The sequence below is a fragment of the Bubalus bubalis genome, chromosome 14 (assembly GCF_019923935.1).
Source record: "Bubalus bubalis isolate 160015118507 breed Murrah chromosome 14, NDDB_SH_1, whole genome shotgun sequence".
Taxonomy (NCBI): domain Eukaryota; kingdom Metazoa; phylum Chordata; class Mammalia; order Artiodactyla; family Bovidae; genus Bubalus; species Bubalus bubalis.
In genome coordinates, this window is record NC_059170.1 from 37,587,399 (window position 1) to 37,606,557 (window position 19,159).

The window sequence follows — 19,159 nt, forward strand, 5'->3', positions numbered from 1 at the left end:
TGACACCAATTGCTTTAAAAAGTTCTCTTTAAATTTTATTCCAAAAACACAAGCAATTTAGCTGGCGATATTAATTTGCCTCAGAAGCATTGAGGTGAATGAGAAACATCTTTTAATCTCATGCAAGAAAAGGCAGCCATCTGGCTGGCGAGGATGGAGGCGCATCCCCCCCTCCATAAGTGCGGGTCATTAAAGTAATGTGCTCACCCACATAAAACTCAAGTGGAATATAAAAGGTAATATTTACACACAAACAGTTTAGTCCCACAATTTAAACAGTCATTGGTTTTATGAAACGTTTACTTTAGCCTATCCGATTTGCATAACTTCACTTAAAAAAATGATTGTGGTCATTTCTGTGAGTCACATCCTGTCTCCTTGAAAGGAGTGGAGGGCTGTCCTTGGGGTTTGGTGGGCGATTTTCCCAGAGAGGTGGTGTCTGAAAGGTATGAAGGAGAGGACACTGCTGGAGGCATGAGATGCCGCAGAGTGGACATCCCCATGGATAACAAAGCCCTTTCTCAAACGATGAGGTCAGTGTTCCAGAGGCTGTCCATGGACTGGCTTGGAACAAAACTGTATCTGAATGGTTCTGGCTGTGGGATTGTCTAAAGACAAACAAATTCTGTATCTGGCTTCCTCCTAATCACCTTCACAGCAGAGATGATCAGCTTTCTCCTGGCCTGGCTGTAGGAGTTTAACTTGTCCAGCCAATGCTGTCGATAAAGCCAAAGTCATCCTGAATACAAACTGGAGAGTTTTCAGTTTTCTGGAGGTAATGGGAGAATGCCTTTCTTCTAGTTCAAAAGTGATATCACTGCAATGTTGACAGAGAAGAAAGTTCTAGATCTGGTTTCGGTGTAGATAATCCTAAAGAAATACGTTTGTGTCTGTCTGTCGGTCACTGAAACGCCAACGATACCTGAGGGGCGATTCTGGGAAGCTGGCCTCTTTAATGAGGGATACACTCTCTGTGCCCGGAGGACCCATGGGACTGCCCGGGCGGCCCCAGCCCAGACTGCCCTGCCCACACTCAGAGGGAGGGACCCCCGTGGCCCGAGATCTCAGCACAGAAGTCCCTGGACAGCAGCTGTAACTACTTGCAGTTCATTTTTATGGAGAAAGTTTTAATCTGTTCATTTAAAGACACATTGCAATCGATAATCAAGTTCAGGTGCTTAAAATTAGAAACCATATCTAAAGGAACATTAGTTCCAGAAGATTTAGACTTTTATAAGCCTCTGGACTCTGAGAGACAAGAGCTAAAGACCCCCAAAACCCGTTCCCCGTCCTTCAGGAGGTGGCGTTCTGGTGTTCGCCTGTGATGGAGGATCGCTTCTCACAGCCAGGCCAGAAAGACCGGCCATGTCCGTGAGAACTGTCGATGCCCCACACCACGCTGGCCTCGTAGCGAGTTTCACTCTCTGTCCCCTGATGTTTGAGGTCCTAGAGACGGTGAATCTTCAATTCTGCATCATCTGTCCACTTCACCTTCTAGGGGTTGGTCAGAGGCCCAGCACTCTTGGGGTAGCAGGAGGACTCCCTCATGCTGGACACAGCTGCTTTTCCCTCTTGATGAGGGGTGAGAACATCACAAAGGAAGGCGCATTTTCTTCTGACAGAGGAGCCAGCTGATGCTACGGGCACTTCTTTTTGCTGCAGAAATCAGTGCTTCGGTTTATGCGGTTGGGCCAGGGTGGTCGGTCCCTCCAGGGCAGTAAACAGCCCTGTTTCTCCTGCAGCCTGTTGGTCATTTCCCTCAAGATTCTAGATCCCTGTTTACAGGGGCTCAGGTTTTATCTCTTGCGTAGCCCAGGAAGCCACAGGGGCGCCGAGTGTACCTGGGCCACCTCCGTGTGCAGGGTCAGGGTCCAGGGCCTGGGGTCCCTGCTGCCCGGCTCCGCAAGTCCCTGAGCGTCTGCCTCTCTGAGCCTCGGCTGCCCCTCTGACAGCTCTGCCTGACTCTCCAGGGAGGTGGGGCATGTGGACAGAGTCCGGGACTGCAGGGTGCACCTCAGTACCAGACTAGGCCCCCCTCCGGGACCACAGCCCTTGTCCCCCTCCCCACACCAGGGTGGCTCTCGTGTGAGGAAAGGGGCTGTTACCTGGCAATCTTGTCTGTGCAGGACATGGTGACAAGCTGCTCGCCCAGCAGGACGCCATCCCAGGTCTGCACCGCACCTGGGCCGCGCACAGGCACCGTCCCCTCCCCAGACTCGATCTTTGTGCGCAGGTGCCCCCGGAACTTCCTGGCCAGGTGCTTGCTGCTGCTCACTAGGAGATGAGAGCCGTGTAAGATTTGGGGGGTGGGTGGGAAGGGGGCCTCACTAGGGGACGAGAGCCACGTAAGACAGGGGTGGGGGGCCGCGTATGACGGGTGAGGGGGTACTGGGCAGCACCTCTGGGCGGGACGGGCTCATGTAGATGTGGAGGAGCTGGGACATGACTCCGCCCTGGTCCAGCTCGGCCAGCGTCGCACCACAGTTTGGACAGTGACCATCAGAGGCTCTGCAGCCGTCTGGTCTCTGAACACTGAACAAAGGCAGGCTAGAAGAGGAGCCGCGTGTACAGCATCGATGTCTGGGCTCCTACTCACCTCTTGAGAAGTTCTTTTCACCTTTGTGGCCATTCAGAAACCACACTTAGTTTCCAGGCAGCGGGCTTCAAACCCAGTCTAAATCTGAGTCCTGGCTCTATGGTCTCCCAGCTGTGTAGCCTTGGAAAAACTACTTAAGACCACTGTGATAGTTACTTCATCTAAAAATGGGGACAGTGGGGTTACCTCTCTCCTAGGTTGAGGGACTGAGATGGGACCTGGGAGCCCAGAGCTGCTCCCAAGGGTCTGGTGGGGGGGCGTCTCTACACCCAGAAGTGACACCAGCAGGTGGGGTACTGCCTTGTCACTGTTCCCCATCTTTCCTCTCCAGAGCCCCCACACCCACACACACCACAGTTACATGAAGCACTGGCTTGAACAAGACAGATTAACTTTACTACTTTGTCTTTTTAAAAAATTTCTGTACACTTAGTCTGCATTATATTGTATTATAAAAATGCTTAACTGCTTTGCATGCAAATTATATGTGAAATATCATAGTGATATCAGCACTGATATACACACGATGACATGGATGGACAGTAGATGCCTTCTTTACAAGGTTTCTATATAAGTTTTAGAATTCATGAAAATGCATTACTCTTTTGCATACCTCACTGAACAATAGATGACATTTGAGTTTACATGGGCACCTTCTCTTACAGATCTCAGATAATTCTTGGCATATATTCTCATGGTTTCTAAGAACTGAAGTTCCTTTCCAACATATTAATAGCACCCAGAGGCCATCTCTGGGGAAGAGAGTCATTGCACTACTCAAAGAGGTTTCAGGTTGTGACTGACTGTGCTACCAACCAGTACTTGGCAATGTGCGGTCCAGTTTGGACTGGCCTCTGAGTCTTCTCTGGAAGGGAGAAACAAGCTGAGAGGCTGAGCCTGGGGATGCCTGGCTCTCCCCTGGCTAGAGCCTGAATCTCTTCTTTGCCATTTTATATGGCACTAGGACTCACGCCCGAGGTCAGGGCAGCGGCCGAGAGGAGCTGCCCCACTCCCTGAGGTCAGGGGCGGTGGCTGAGAGGAGCTACCCCATGCCCAAGGAGCTGCGGCTACGCAGGCGCAGGAGGGCTGAGAGGAGCTACCCCACGCCCCGAGGTCAGGGGCAGCCGAGATGAGCTACCGTACGCCTGAGGTCAGAAGCGGCTGAGAGGAGCAACCCCATGCCCCGAGGTCAGGGGAGGCAGCCAAGAGGAGCAATCCCACGCCCAGGGAGCTGCGGCTGCGTGGGCACAGAAAGGCCAAGAGGAGCTACTCCATGTTCAAGGTCAGGAGGGGCAGCCATGAGGAGATACCCCTCGTCCAAGGTAAGGAGCAGTGGCTGTGCTTTGCTGGAGCAGCCATGAAGAGATACCCCATGTGCAAGGTAAGAGAAACCCTAGTAAGATGGTAGGTGTTGCGAGAGGGCATCAGAGGGCAGACACACTGAAACCATAATCACAGAAAACTAGCCAATCTGATCACATGGACCACAGCCTTGTCTAACTCAATGAAACTAAGCCATGCCATGTGGGGCCACCCAGGACGGGCGGGTCATGGTGGAGAGGTCTGACAGAATGTGGTCCACTGGAGAAGGGAATGGCAAACCACTTCAGTATTCTTGCCTTGAGAACCCCATGAACAGTATGAAAATGCAAAATGATAGGATACTGAAAGGGGAACTCCCTGGGTTGGTAGGTGCCCAATATGTTACTGGAGATCAGTGGAGAAATAACTCCAGAAAGAATGAAGGGATGGAGCCAAAGCAAAAACAATACCCAGTTGTGGATGTGACTGGTGATAGAACTAAGGTCCGATGCTGTAATGAGCAATATTGCATAGGAACCTGGAATGTGAGGTCCATGAATCAAGGCAAATTGGAAGTGGTCAAACAGGAGATGGCAAGAGTGAACATCGACATTCTAGGAATCAGCTAACTAAAATGGACTGGAATGGGTGAATTTAACTCAGATGACCATTATATCTACTACTGTGGGCAGGAATCCCTTAGAAGAAATGGAGTAGCCATCATGGTCAACAAAAGAGTCCAAAATGCAGTACTTGGATGCAATCTCAAAAACGACAGAATGATCTCTGTTCGTTTCCAAGGCAAACCATTCAATATCACGGTAATCCAAGCCTATGCTCCAGCCAGTAACACTGAAGAAGCTGAAGTTGAACGGTTCTATGAAGACCTACAAGACCTTTTAGAACTAACACCCAAAAAAGATGTCCTTTTCATTATAGGGGACTGGAATGCAAAAGTAGGAAGTCAAGAAACACCTGGAGTAACAGGCAAATTTGGCCTTGGAGTATAGAATGAAGCAGGGCAAAAGCTAATAGAGTTTTGCCAAGAGAACGCACTTGTCATAGCAAACACCCTCTTCCAACAACACAAGAGAAGACTCTACACATGGACATCACCAGATGTCCAACACCAAAATCAGATTGATTATATTCTTTGCAGCCAAAGGTGGAGAAGCTCTATACAGTCAGCAAAAACAAGACTGGGAGCTGACTGTGGCTCAGATCATGAACTCCTTATTGTCAAATTCAGACTTAAATTGAAGAAAGTGGGGAAAACCACTAGACCATTCAGGTATGACCTAAATCAAATTCCTTAGGATTATACAGTGGAAGTGAGAAATAGATTTAAGGGACTAGATCTGATAAGACAGAGTGCCTAATGAACTATGGACGGAGGTTTGTAACTTTGTACAGGAGACAGGGATCAAGACCATCCCCATGGAAAAGAAACTCAAAAAAGCAAAATGGCTGTCTGAGGAGGCCTTACAAATAGCTGTGAAAAGAAGAGAAGGGAAAAGCAAAGGAGAAAAGGAAAGATATAAGCATCTGAATGCAGAGTTCCAAAGAATAGCAAGGAGAGATAAGAAAGCCTTCCTCAGCGATCAATGCAAAGAAATAGAAGAAAACAACAGAATGGGAAAGACTAGAGATCTCTTCAAGAAAATTAGAGATACCAAGGGAACATTTCATGCAAAGATGGGCTCAATAAAGGACAGAAATGGTATGGACCTAATAGGAGCAGAAGATATTAAGAAGAGGTGGCAAGAATACATAGGAGAACTGTACAAAAAAGAGCTTCATGACCAAGATAATCACGATGGTGTGATCACTGGAATGTGAAGTCAAGTGGGCCTTAGAAAGCATCACTATGAACAAAGCTAGTGGAGGTGATGGAATTCCAGTTGAGCTATTTCAAATCCTGAAAGATGATGCTGTGAAAGTGCTGCATTCAATATGCCAGCAAATTTGGAAAGCTCAGCAATGGCCACAGGACTGGAAAAGGTTAGTTTTCATCCCAGTCCCAAAGAAAGGCAATGCCAAAGAATGCTCAAACTACCGCACAATTGCACTCATCTCACACACTAATAAAGTAATGCTCAAAATTCTCCAAGCCAGGCTTCAGCAATATGTGAACCATGAACTTCCAGATGTTCAAGCTGGTTTTAGAAAAGGCAGAGGAACCAGAGATCAAATTGCCAACATCTGCTGGATCATGGAAAAAGCAAGAGAGTTCCAGAAAAACATCTATTTCTGCTTTATTGACTATGCCGAAGCCTTTGACTGTGTGGATCACAATAAACTGTGGAAAATTCTGAAAGAGATGGGAAAGAAGAGGAACTAAAAAGCCTCTTGATGAAAGTGAAAGAGGAGAGTGAAAAAGTTGGCTTAAAGCTCAACATTCAGAAAATTAAGATCAAGTGATGGCATCTGGTCCCATCACTTCATGGGAAATGGATGGGGAAACTGGAAACAGTGTCAGACCTTATTTTTTTTGGCTCCAAAATCACTGCAGATGGTGATTGCAGCCATGAGATTAAAAGATGCTTACTCCTTGAAAGGAAAGTTATGACCAACCTAGACACCATATTCAAAAGGCAGAGACATTACTTTGCCAACAAAGGTCCGTCTAGTCAAGGCTATGGTTTTTTCTGTGGTCAAGTATGGATGTGAGAGTTGGGCTGTGAAGAAAGCTGAGTGCCGAAGAATTGATGCTTTTGAACTGTGGTGCTGGAGAAGACTCTTGAGAGTCCCTTGGATTTCAAGGAGATCCAACCAGTCCATCCTAAAGGAGACCAATCCTGGGTGTTGATTGGAAGGACTGATGCTGAAGCTGAAACTCCAATACTTTGGCCACCTCATGCGAAGAGTTGACTCGTTGGAAAAGACTCTGATGCTGGGAGGGAATGGGGGCAGAAGGAGAAGGGACGACAGAGGATGCAATAGCTGGATGGCATCACCGACACGATGGACATGAATTTGAGTGAACTCTGGGAGTTGGAGTTGGACAGGGAGGCCTGGTGTGCTGCGATTCATGGGGTTGCAGAGTCGGACACGACTGAGCGACTGAACTGAACTGAGGACTCGGGTGACAGTGATGACGCTGGTGATGCTGGTGATGGAGCCCGCTTACTCACGCTCGGCCGCGCGCTCGTGGGGTGAGTGCAGGCGCGCGTCTCCGCAGGGCGAGGCGCTCAGGTACAGGTGAAACAGGACTCCGTCTCGCAGCCGGAAGCCGCCCTCCTTCAGCCGCTCGAAGATGGAACGCTCGCTGTCCTCGCACCGCTTGCTGTAGACGGGCGGGTGCTCAGCCGCGACTCGCGGCTGGGCCCCCAGGCTTGGCTCACAGCCGCCCCCGCACCTCGCGCGTGTCTCCCCCCGCGTGGAGCCCCCTGGGTCTGGCCCCCACGGTCCTCCCCGATCTGCGTCCTCGGGGCCGTGACCCTGATTGCGTGTCTGTGGTGGGGGTTATAGGGCCTCGCATTCCCTAGGGGATCGTCTACACTGTACCAGGTTCTGAGTCAGATGAAGAATGGGGACAGAGAGGCGCAACCCCCCTGGAACTCTGTACGTGGACCCCTCCGGCAGCCCGCACAGGGGAGCCCCCTTCACAGAAGAGCCTCCCCTCAGCACGGAGGAGCGACCCCTGCACCGAGGAGCTCCTACCCCCGCATGGAGGAGCCCGGCTGCGGCCCTCCAGCGGCCCCGCCCACACCCCCGTCCTGCAGGTCACCGCCCGCTTCCTCCGGGTCCAGCTGTTTCACACGTCTTGCCCCGTTGCTGATTCCTCACACAGGCGGAGCGTGGGAACCCCCGGTGTCCCACCAGCCTCTCTGCCTCCCGACTCTACGCCAGCCCCCCAGCCACAGTTCCCCGGAACCTTGGGGCAAACGCGCATCCTGGCTTTCTGCAGCCATTGCTGGTCCCCTCCCCACGGTCCCCCAGAGCAGGGGCCCGGGTGTCCATTCCCCCTGCCCCCAGCCTGCAGCTGGGAGCCAGCGCACAGCCAGGCCCGGGCAATGGTGACACACCCAGAGTCAGGGGTGTTTGGAAACATTTCTGACCTGGACACTCAGGGCAGAAACCCCTCCCCACGTTAGGTGAGATCTCCAGCTCTCTTCCCTACATTCAGCCCAGGCCGACCCACCGCGGGCCTGGAACTGAGGAGAAGCTGCAGATCAGGGGCTCGGATAAAACTTCCCAGAGTGTATGAAGGCCTTGCTCCCTGTGCATCTGCTCAGCACCCCTGGGCCTGTCCCCGCTCTGTGCGGCTGCTGGGACCCTGTGGTAGCGGGTGTGGGGGACAGCAGACCTGGCTGAGATGCCTGCTGTGCTCGGGTCCACCGAGAGTCTGCCCCTGCCAAGGGGGTCCTCAAGCGAGATGCCCCTGGGACGGCCCAGTGAAGAGCCGTGTGCTTTCGGGGCACGGCCGCTGGCAGGTGCAGGGCTGGCCAGGACCAAGGGGCCACCAGGACCGAGGGACACAGGTGCAGGCCTTGTGCTCACCTCAGGTGCAGCTCCAGCTGTGCATATAGGAAGTGGACCAGCGCCCGCCTGGCCAGGATCTCCGCATGGCAGTCGTTGACCACCAGCCCCTGGTCGTTGATGTGCTCGCCGCTGATGCACTTCGTCCCCGAGGACAGGACAACCACCTGGGCTTGCCTGGCGTCCAGGCCTGGGGAACAGAGGAGGCATCAGAGCCCGCGGCCACTGCCCTCCCTGCGGGCACTGAGTCTGCTCTCCCCATCTGTCCCCACTCCTCCCCACAACCTGAGTCTCAAGTTTATCTATAAATAGACAGCCAGCTGGCCAGCGGAAGGTGCTGGGGAACCCGGGAACCCAGCCGCCACCTGACCCTTGGCCAAGGATCACCCCCTAACTGGAAGACTCCCTGAGGGTGGGCCTGATGCCCACATGTCCCCTCTGGTCCTGTCCAGGGCTAGACAAGCTGCTTCCTAGCCAGGCTTTCGGGTCTATGGGGAGCTCTGAGGGATATTGTTATGTAAGTAAGGAAAGCAGCTCCTGCTGCTGGGGGTCCAGAGCCCTAAACCCCAGGGCTTGGGGTGGGGTCACAAAGCCCTGCGGAACAGGAGACAGGACTGTGAGACCACCTTGAGCCAACCCGACCTGCGGTGGAGCTGAGACCCTGATTTCCAGGTTAAATCCTGAGTCCTGGCTTTCCTGAGAGCCATGCCTCCACTCAGAGGGTACCAAGGGCTCCTCCCGGAGTGACCCCCCTCCCCCAGTACACGTATCTGAAAATCAAAAGCTCTTCAAAGGTACAGCTTTACCCAGCTTCTCATTGGTGCCTTAATTAGTTCCGACCCCTCAGAACATCCTTGGACCTGCAGCCGCCTTGGTGGGTGTGGGGGGGCAATCGGAGCTGATGAACTCCGTGGCTTTCCTGACACGTCTTCCTTTCTTCTATCCTTTTCTTTCTCTCCTCCCTCCCTTCCAGCCACCTCTTTTACAAGCAGCTGTGCCCAGCGTGGACAACTGATGGCCATAATTAGGGAGAAAGTGGAATATTTTGTTGAAAAAGATAAGATGGTTTAAACACCCTAAAGCTACCCCTGGCACATAGACAAACACTAGATGTTAGTGTTTTTTCTGTTATTTGTTCACTAACAAACTTAGTGTTATGTTTCCACTAAATTTAGAGACTGGAAAAAAGATGGGGATAGTTTATTGCCACCAGAGAAAATAGGGAGTTGATTTTTTCCCCCATGAAATCTTTGGGGCAGTTACATGCTGGGCTATGACTTGATGACCATCTACATGTGGCATCTGAATGGCTTTGATGGTAGCGTCTGATTTCAGAAGAACACGGCCCAGGTTCAGTCATCTTCCCTTCTTCATGTACTCCTGACACATGTCACCTTCCTGATGCAGGTGGACATAGGCATTTCTGGGATGTAGCCCACAGTCAGGGCTGCTGCCCATCACCTGGTTGAGCTCCGATCCGGTGGGACCTGGTGAATTCTTCTAAACTCCTGTTCATTTGCATGTGAGCCGGGAGTGGGCTGGGTGGTCCTCATGTTCTTTCTTGCTCCATTTTAAGGGGAGACATTTACCATAAATAAGTCAGCACGCATGCTATGTGGGGTCAGTGGTAAATCTGTCCTGCATTTTGTGGTTTAAACTAACAGTTTAAACCCCAGATTTAAAATCAATTGTCCATCACACTCCTTGTTTCGAAGTGTCCGCCCCTTGGAATCTCAATGTGCCCTGTGTCTCCATGGAGACGTTTTGTCAACTAAACTGTTATTATGACCGACTCCTTGGAATCCAATTCATCATTTACCATCTTTCACCACAGCACGGGGCTTCTGTCCAGTTCATTTGCTCCTACTCATCTCCCCTGCATCCTCCTGGGCATAAATAAAATACCCCACTTTTAGTTTTACTATCGAAGCAACTGCCAGTCATTCAGGAAAAGAGGAAAAGAAAGCATTTAGGAATATGGGGACAAAGTCCTTGAATCCTGCCTCTGTGAGGCCTCTGTGAAGGTGGACATTCCTTTGTGCTCCTGGTGATGGAAAGAGGTCTCAACTGTATTTGATCTGTCAGGATCTATCGAGTGCCAATGGGAAAGCAATGTTTAAGTGCCAGTTCTTCTCGAGCCAGAGTCCAGCCCAACTCTCCACCTCCTTGCTCACCTGAGCAAAATGCACTCAACAAGGCACCTCTTACATCTCTTAACATCTCATGACTCTGAAAGGTTGGCTGACGTTCCAGTGCTGAGCTCATCAGCGCTTCCAGTTTTCCCAGAGAAGACAGGCCTGGCCACTGCCCCGAGGGCCTGGCATTCTGGATGGGGCTGTCCTGGGCTGTGTTCTCCGCTGCCCAACTTCAAGGAGGTGTGTTTTTTCAGGGCAGGTATAAATCCCAGGCATTCATGTATTATTAAAGCTGCATGTTAACTTAAATGGGAAAGAGTTAACTTAAACGGGAAAGAGTGAAACCAAAGCTTCTAACTTTTGCAGGCCAAGCTGGCAAAAGACAGTTTTAAATGTAAACTAAAAATATACACTAGGGAACCGCTTTTTTGGCTCTTTCATAACCTTAGACCTAAGCAGTTGCATGGACAGATCTTCAGCACTGTGCCTTGAGTTGTGTCCGGGGCCACGTGGATGAAGGACTGGAGCCTGTGGCTGCATCTTAGCTCTGCACACCCCCTCCCCCCATCAGATGTGAGGGCTACCTGACCTTTTGGTCTTGGTGTCTGTACTTCTTCAAATTGATAATAAAGATTCCCTCCTTTCCCACTTCTCGGGGTTGGTGCAATCAACTGATAGGAGTATGTGAAAATGCTATCAAAATTACAATTTTCATATCAACTGAGACTCATGACAAACAGCTGCTCAGAAATTGCTTCTTCGTGGGATCATGGGCACCGTCAGAACAGAGCTTGACCCGGGCTGCACTGGAACACGGTCCAGATTTGGGTCCAGAGGCTCTGATCCTCCTCCATTTCCAGCCCCACGGGAAGGAGGGGTTCCAGGGGGAGCGTGGCTGGGGGCGGGGCTTGACCGCCAGGACCTGTGAGTGGAGGGTGTGGGAATGGGCCTGCCTTCCAGCTCTGACCGCAGAGAAAGCATGATGCTGAGTTGGGCTGAGGGCAGGCAGAGCCTGTGTCCCATTTTAATTCAGGGGCTGCCCCCCTGGAGCGGATGCGTGGGGTTGAGGGACACCTGGCAGGAGGTTCATCTCCTCGCTTCAGCCTCGGGTGGTCCCTTGTGGGTGACCAACTCCTGCCCACTCCACTCAAGGAGGCACCTGCAGGGGGAAACAGGGCGGGTGGGGTGGGCAGCATTTCTGTTCGGGTGGGAAATCCGTGCGCGGTGCGTACGATGACTGGACCAATATTTTACTCACAAATGTGGATGTTCAGACAGAAATCATAACGAGGATAAAAGGTAAAAACTGAAACTAAAGAAAGACGCCACCGATCACAGAGGAATCACTGTGATTAGGGACCAGAGACAGGCTCAGTAATGTGCTAGTGAGTCAGAGAAACCTGAAGAGACTGGCTGGCAGTGAAACAAGAAGAGCATCCTCTGAAGAAATAGGAATCAGAGGACAAGACAGGAGTTGTGGACAGTAGCTTGCAAAAATTAGAACACGGGGCAGCTGAAGAGCTGTCACATACACAGGGAATTTCCAGGAACACAAAGTAAAAGGTATATTAAGAGCAAGTCTTCTCTGGTGGCTCAGATGGTTAAGAATGTGCCTGTAATACAGGAAACCTGGGTTCGATCCCTTGGTCAGGAAGATCCCCTGGAGAAGGGAAGGGCAACCCAGTCCAGTATTCTTGCCTGGAAAATTCCAGGAACACAGAGTAAAAGGTAGATTAACAGGAAGGTGAAAGACAGGGAGTTAGCTGAGAATGTTGAAAATTTGACAAAAATGTGAATGAAAGAAGGAATTTATCAAATAAATGATACAGGAAAAATTGCAAAATAAATGACTTAAACATGTCAGGGAAGGTGACTGGCTCACACCTACACAGTCCTATGAAATTATGTAGCATTCAAGTGAAAAAGACCGTGCCCTCCCATGGCAGGGGTGGGGCGACCACTGCAAACAGATGTTAGTTAGGACATTCCTAGTCAGAGATACTGGATGAGAGAGCAGAGAAAAGCCCTGGAAAATATCCAGGGCAAGCGAGCGTGAACTCAGACACCCCAGCTCACCCTCCCAGGAGCAAGAGACCTGGGTTAAGAAGCTCCTAGAGACGTGGAGATTCAGTTTCCATCCTATGCATTTTAAAGATGTTTCTAGAGACAGAAGGAGGATGGCATGGATGCTGAGACAGCGGTCCAGGCGGGTGGTATGGGACCCCCGGTCCGGCGGGCAGAGACTCCAGCACCAGTGCACCCCGCAGGTGCGAGGGCTTGGAGGTCATGTGACCCCCCCCCCAAGTGGTTTAAGGAAGTCTAGCTGCTCGGACCAACCTTCAGTGTCACATGGTCTGAAAGGTGGGGGGCTTGAGGATGGATGTGACCCAATAGGGGGACAGGCTCTTTCCTCAGAGATGCACCCCCGCCTGCACTGAGAACCGTGAGATTCCTGCAAGCCACCTGACTTTGCCACACAACTTACAGCATCCTGAGTGTGGATGCTGCTTAGTGGCTTCAGTCTTAAACCCATGGCGGAGGTGAGATAGAGGAGACGGCCAAGGCACAGAACACAGAAGAGAGTATGAACGCCATTGCTGATGATATAAAAATCCATCCACATGCAGAGACGCCACCGGGGGAAGACAGGGTTGACACCACCAGCCCCAATTTACAAAATGGAAAGTGGAGACGCCCCATCCAATCTAACAGGGTGAAAAGCAAAGGGTTAAGTGTATATTATAGATACAGAAATGGAAAATAACATAGTATCCATTTTTAATAGTGTGAATCAATTGATAAGATTTAGAATAGAAAATCTTGAAACATAGAACCAGCACAGTATTTAGAGTCACAAGAGCAAAATTTAAAATGATTAAAATGTCTGCCTCCCAAGAATATACAATGGATTAAAGACAATCTCTTTAACAAGTGGTGCTGGGAAATCTGGTCAACCACTTGTAAAAGCATGAAACTAGAACACTTTCTAACACCATACACAAAAATAAACTCAAAATGGATTAAAGATCTCAATGTAAGACCAGAAACTATAAAACTCCTAGAGGAGAACATAGGCAAAACACTCTCCGACATACATCACAGCAGGATCCTCTATGACCCACCTCCCAGAATATAGGAAATAAAAGCAAAAATAAACAAATGTGACCTAATCAAACTTAAAAGCTTCTGCACAACAAAGGAAACTATAAGCAAGGTGAAAAGACAGCCTTCAGAATGGGAGAAAATAATAGCAAATGAAGCAACTGACAAACAACTAATCTCAAAAATATACAAGCAACTCCTACAGCTCAATTCCAGAAAAATAAATGACCCAGTCAAAAAATGGGCCAAAGATCTAAATAGACATTTCTCCAAAGAAGACATACAGATGGCTAACAAACACATGAAAAGATGTTCAATATCACTCATTATCAGAGAAATGCCAATCAAAACCACAATGAGGTACCATTTCACGCCAGTCAGAATGGCTGCGATCCAAAAGTCTACAAGCAATAAATGCTGGAGAGGGTGTGGAGAAAAGGGAACCCTTTTACACTGTTGGTGGGAAGGCAAACTAGTACAGCCACTATGGAGAACAGTGTGGAGAGTCCTTAAAAAACTGGAAATTGAACTGCCTTATGATCCAGCAATCCCACTGCTGGGCATACACACTGAGGAAACCAGAATTGAAAGAAACACGTGTACCCCAATGTTCATCACAGCACTGTTTATAATAGCCAGGACATGGAAGCAACGTAGATGTCCATCAGCAGATGAATGGATAAGAAAGCTGTGGTACATATACACAATGGAGTATTACTCAGCCATTAAAAAGAATACATTTGAATCAGTTCTAATGAGGTGGATGAAACTGGAGCCTATTATACAGAGTGAAGTAAGCCAGAAAGAAAAACACCAATACAGTATACTAACGCATATATATGGAATTTAGAAAGATGGTAACAATAACCCTGTATACGAGACAGCAAAAGAGACACTGATGTATAGAACAGTCTTATGGACTCTGTGGGAGAGGGAGAGGGTGGGATGATTTGGGAGAATGGCATTGAAACATGTATAATATCATATATGAAACGAGTCGCCAGTCCAGGTTTGATGCACAATACTGGATGCTTGGGGCTGGTACACTGGGACGACCCAGAGGGATGGTACGGGGAGGGAGGAGGGAGGAGGGTTCAGGATGGGGAACACGTGTATACCTGTGGCGGATTCATGTCGATATATGGCAAAACCAATACAATATTGTAAAGTTAAAAAATAAAATAAAATAAAATAAAATGTCTGCCTCCGAGTTTGCTTGGGGGCAAGGATGGAAACTTCCATTTTTAAGTTCTCTTCTCTTTGTGCTTTTCCCAGTGAATGCAGTGTTTTCATAAAGGTAAAAGCGGTGCTGTTCATAAGTATATATTTCTGCCATTGTATTTTTCAGAGTGGCTACAAAACGGCATCAGTCTCACTTGTGAGATAATTGATGTGGGCGAACTGGCTTCCTGCCTAAAAATGGAGGGGATGACATGTCAGGTTTTATTTCAAAGTAAACTTAATTTATAACATTGTAATGTATGTTATAAAAGCTAGAAAAAGACATCACCCCCTTTTAGAGTTTCTTAGGCATTTGCTCGGATAACTGAATTAGAATTATTATTACATTACCCATCACCTTTAAGTAAGTGAATATTTGAAAATATTTCTATTAGTTGTTTTGCAAAATATTTCCCAATCTCTTTTTAATCAACAAGTTTACTAAACCTTCTCTTTATAACAGGAAAAGTAAATTTCAGTAATTTATTCTTCCATGGTCATAAGTTACTAATCAGTGTAGGTTTACCATGTAAAGTCTCACATTCATGTAATATTGCACGCATATGTGCTCAGTCATCTCAGTCCTGTCCAACTCTTTGCAACCCTATGTAGCTCGCCAGACTCCTCTTGTCCATGGGATTCTCCAGGCAGGAACACTGGAGTGGGTTGCCACACCCTCCTCCAGGGGAATCTTCCCAACCCAGGGATTGAACCTGTGGCTCCTGTGTTTATGCATTGGCAGATGGATTCTTTACCACTGAGCCACTGGGGAAGCCCATGCTATATTGGGTTGGCCAAAAAATTCGTTTGAGGTTTTCCATCACATTTTATGGAAAGCCCCAAATGAACACTTTGGTCAACCAATGCATTTAGTTTTTTTACGTGGATTGCCTGCTGTGGACGTGTGGATGGAGGGCTGCCTCCAGCGGCAGTGGTCTGGACTGGGGAGGGGGGCTCTTAGCCCTTAGTTTGGGACATTTTTTATTCTATCAAGGCAGAGTGGCAGGGTTACCGAATGCTGGTGGCTCCAGTGGGGCACCCGCTCCAAATTCAACAGTGTCACTGACAGAAGAGATTTGCTTTTGACTTAGAGCATTACCCTTATAAAGTGATTCTTACATTTCAGAGCTTTTCATGTCCTGTGTCCTAGTCACCAGCTTACCCTGGGAGGAGGCATTTTCATTTCTGTTTTCCCAACGTGGAAAGACTGAGTGAGTGTCCTCGTACTGCTGCCCCGACCCCAGTGGCCTTGCACTTGGTGGCCCTGGAGAAGCCTCTGGTGTCTAGAGTGAGAGGGAAGCGGGCCAGTTGTCTGGCTTCTAACACCCACGCTTTTGGACAGTAATCGTTCCCTGGTAGGTCATTACCAGCTCACCCCAAACTTTGCAGCTAGAAACAGTTGAATTCAAATAACCAGATGGCTAGTTACTATTAGTAGGTTATTTAATAGTGAGATGTTTTCACCCAAATTGATGGTTTAAAACTAAGCATCACTTTCTTGAACCTGGCTGGTAAGAGCAGCCTTCATGGGCTGTTTGTCACTGTTCTGTCACCGTCCGTGAGCAGTTAGGGGTGGGGGCTGGAGAAGGCCTGCCTTCTGTCTCCTGCAACGGGTTTGTTCAGGGTGGTGTGAGCCCTGAGAGGGGGATTGAGGAATCTCACGGTAAGGGGTTCCCTGTGGGGCCTGACCCTGGCTGAGCTCCTGTAGACAGGATGCTGCGGTCCCCCCGACCACGAGGTGTGGGGACATGCCTGACGAAAAGGGACTGCTGTGCCCTCCGGTCATCTTCGGGGTTCTGGGGGGTGGACTGTCTGCTCTGTTCCGTGTCTTCATGGGGAGGGGGTCTTGTTTCCAGGCTTGCCCCCTGTTCCCGGCAGGGAGGCGTTACCTCGGGTCATGACGATCCCGGCCAGCGCCTTGTGGCGGGCGTGCGCTGAGGCCAGGCCCGCAGCCAGCTCTCGGAACTTCTGTGTGACCAGCTGGGACACGGCATCTGCGAACTCCTGGAAAACACAAGCAGCAGCCTTGTGACCGCGCCTCCTCCCTCCTCCACTCTGCCCGTGGCCCACCGCCCGCTCTGTGACCCCTTGGCCTCAAGATGGCAAGCTGGCCACAGCGATTCTGGCCCAGCATGGCCCTGGGGAATGAGCCCCCAAGCAGGACCCTGGGGGGACTGTCCCTGCCTCCTTCCCGCCTAGCAGAGACTTCCTCCAGTTGCGGGGGAGCTGGTGCTCACACCACTGACAACCAGTTCCCACTGTCTTCCCTGTGTCACAGAACCAATCACCCCAACACCCAGGAATCACCCCAACATCTGGGAACCGCCCTTTCTCTTCAGTGACTTTCCAGGTGCTTCCTGGATGGTGGGGTCCAGAGCTCCCCACCCCCGCTTCTGATTGCCCCCTCCTACCCTGTCCCCATCCAGCCTCTGAACCACCCGTCCTCCATCAAGACCTTCCTTTAAACATCTCCCCTACAAGCCTTTTTTCTTTATCCTTTTAAGGGGTCCTTGACATTTATGTTAAGCGTATTTCTCAATTAACATTTTATAAAGGTGAATGTAGAAAGAAAAAAGCAAAGATTTCTTTAACTTTTCTTACTCTGGGTGGAGGACAGTCTAATTAAGATGTACAGGGGTATTTAGCCGGTTAAAATTTATCTCTTTGGTATTTAACCAGTATCACTTCCTAGGGCGGCTTTGAGACGTCTCGCTTCTTTGGTATTTAACCAGCATTACTTTCTAGGGTGGCTTTGAAAAGTCTCGCTTGTAGTTTTGCCAGGGGAATTTTATGGAATGTTTATATATTGAACTATGACCCTTAGTTTTTCTGGGTTTAAAAGTCAGAAGAAGAGAATCGTGAATAACCACCTGCATTGGAAAAGTGCATGTCCTCTGTTAAGGCACTGAGGTGTCTCCTCAGACCTTCTCGGAAATGAACAGACTGGGGCTTCATAAGGAACTCAGCCTGGAGCTTTCTGTGCTCAGGCCTCCTTCCCTCACAAACCCTCTCCACCCCCCACCCCCCAGTCCCCCATCTCCCCAGCCCCCATCTCCTCATCCCCAGCACTGCAACTATTTTCAGTGATTGGCTTTAATTAGATCACATACATGCTTGCAGCTGCATGTAGTTCTTCATAGTTGGATTTGTATGTGTAAATGCTGTTGATTACGTGGTGTGTTAGGAGCCAGGCAGAAACTTAGAATTCACGTTGGGAGATGCAGACTTACCGTCTAATTTAACACTAGGAATTTTTAATGTTTTAATCACTTGAGATTTAATACATACAGTCAACTCTGGTTACTGCAAACCCAACTAATCAGACTCTGAGATAATTTGATTTTTCTCCATTTGGTTTATGGTAGAAGCAGCTAAATGCTCAAAAGCAAGCTTGTGTCTTGAATTATTTTTGTAAGTTCAGATTCCAGGGTGCCTCCATGGGCTCCGTGGAGCTCCTTTAGTCTCCTAGGGTGGAGGCGAGCACCCCAACCAACAGCAAACTTTGAGGGGGTCTTTCCAGTCCACTTTCCAGGTCAGAAGCAACAGTTAGAACTGGACATGGAACAACAGACTGGTTCCAAATAGGAAAAAGAGTATGTTAAGGCTGTATATTGTCACCCTGCTTATTCAACTTATATGCAGAGTACAGCATGAGAAACACTGGGCTGGAGGAAGCACAAGCTGGAATCAAGATTGCTGGGAGAAATATCAATAACCTCAGATATGCAGATGACACCACCCTTATGGCAGAAAGTGAAGAGGAATTAAAAAGCCTCTTGATGAAAGTGAAAGAGGAGAGTGAAAAAGTTGGCTTAAAGCTCAACATTCAGAAAATGAAGATCATGGCATCTGGTCCATGGGAAATAGATGGGGAAACAGTGGAAACAGTGTCAGACCTTATTTTTTTGGGCTCCAAAATCACTGCCGATGGTGATTGCAGTCATGAAATTAAAAGACGCTTACTCCTTGGAAGGAAAGTTATGACCAACCTAGACACCATATTCAAAAGCAGAGACATTACTTTGCCAACAAAGGTCCGTCTAGTCAAGGCTATGGTTTTTCCATGGTCATGTATGGATGTGAGAGTTGGACTGTGAAGAAAGCTGAGTGCTGAAAAATTGATACTTTTGAACTGTGGTGTTGGAGAAGACTCTTGAGAGTCCCTTGGACTGCAAGGAGATCCAACCTGTCCATTCTGAAGGAGGTCAGCCCTGGGATTTCTTTGGAAGGAATGATGCTAAAGCTGAAACTCCAGTACTTTGGCCACCTCATGGGAAGAGTTGACTCATTGGAAAAGACTCTGATGCTGAGAGGGATTGGG

At 49.2% G+C, this 19,159-nt stretch overlaps 1 protein-coding gene across 1 annotated transcript in view; it reads right to left on the reverse strand.

Annotated features, from left to right (window-relative positions):
* ADARB2 (adenosine deaminase RNA specific B2 (inactive)) overlaps positions 1 to 19,159 on the reverse strand; it is a 133,573-nt gene that overhangs the window by 4,022 nt on the left and 110,392 nt on the right. Inside the window, exons 7-10 of the mRNA XM_045162569.1 lie at positions 16,728 to 16,842; positions 8,402 to 8,570; positions 7,033 to 7,184; positions 2,106 to 2,274 (exon numbers count right to left, since the gene is read on the reverse strand). Coding sequence (XP_045018504.1) covers positions 2,106 to 2,274; positions 7,033 to 7,184; positions 8,402 to 8,570; positions 16,728 to 16,842 — 605 coding nt within the window. The remainder of the gene's footprint in view (positions 1 to 2,105; positions 2,275 to 7,032; positions 7,185 to 8,401; positions 8,571 to 16,727; positions 16,843 to 19,159) is intronic.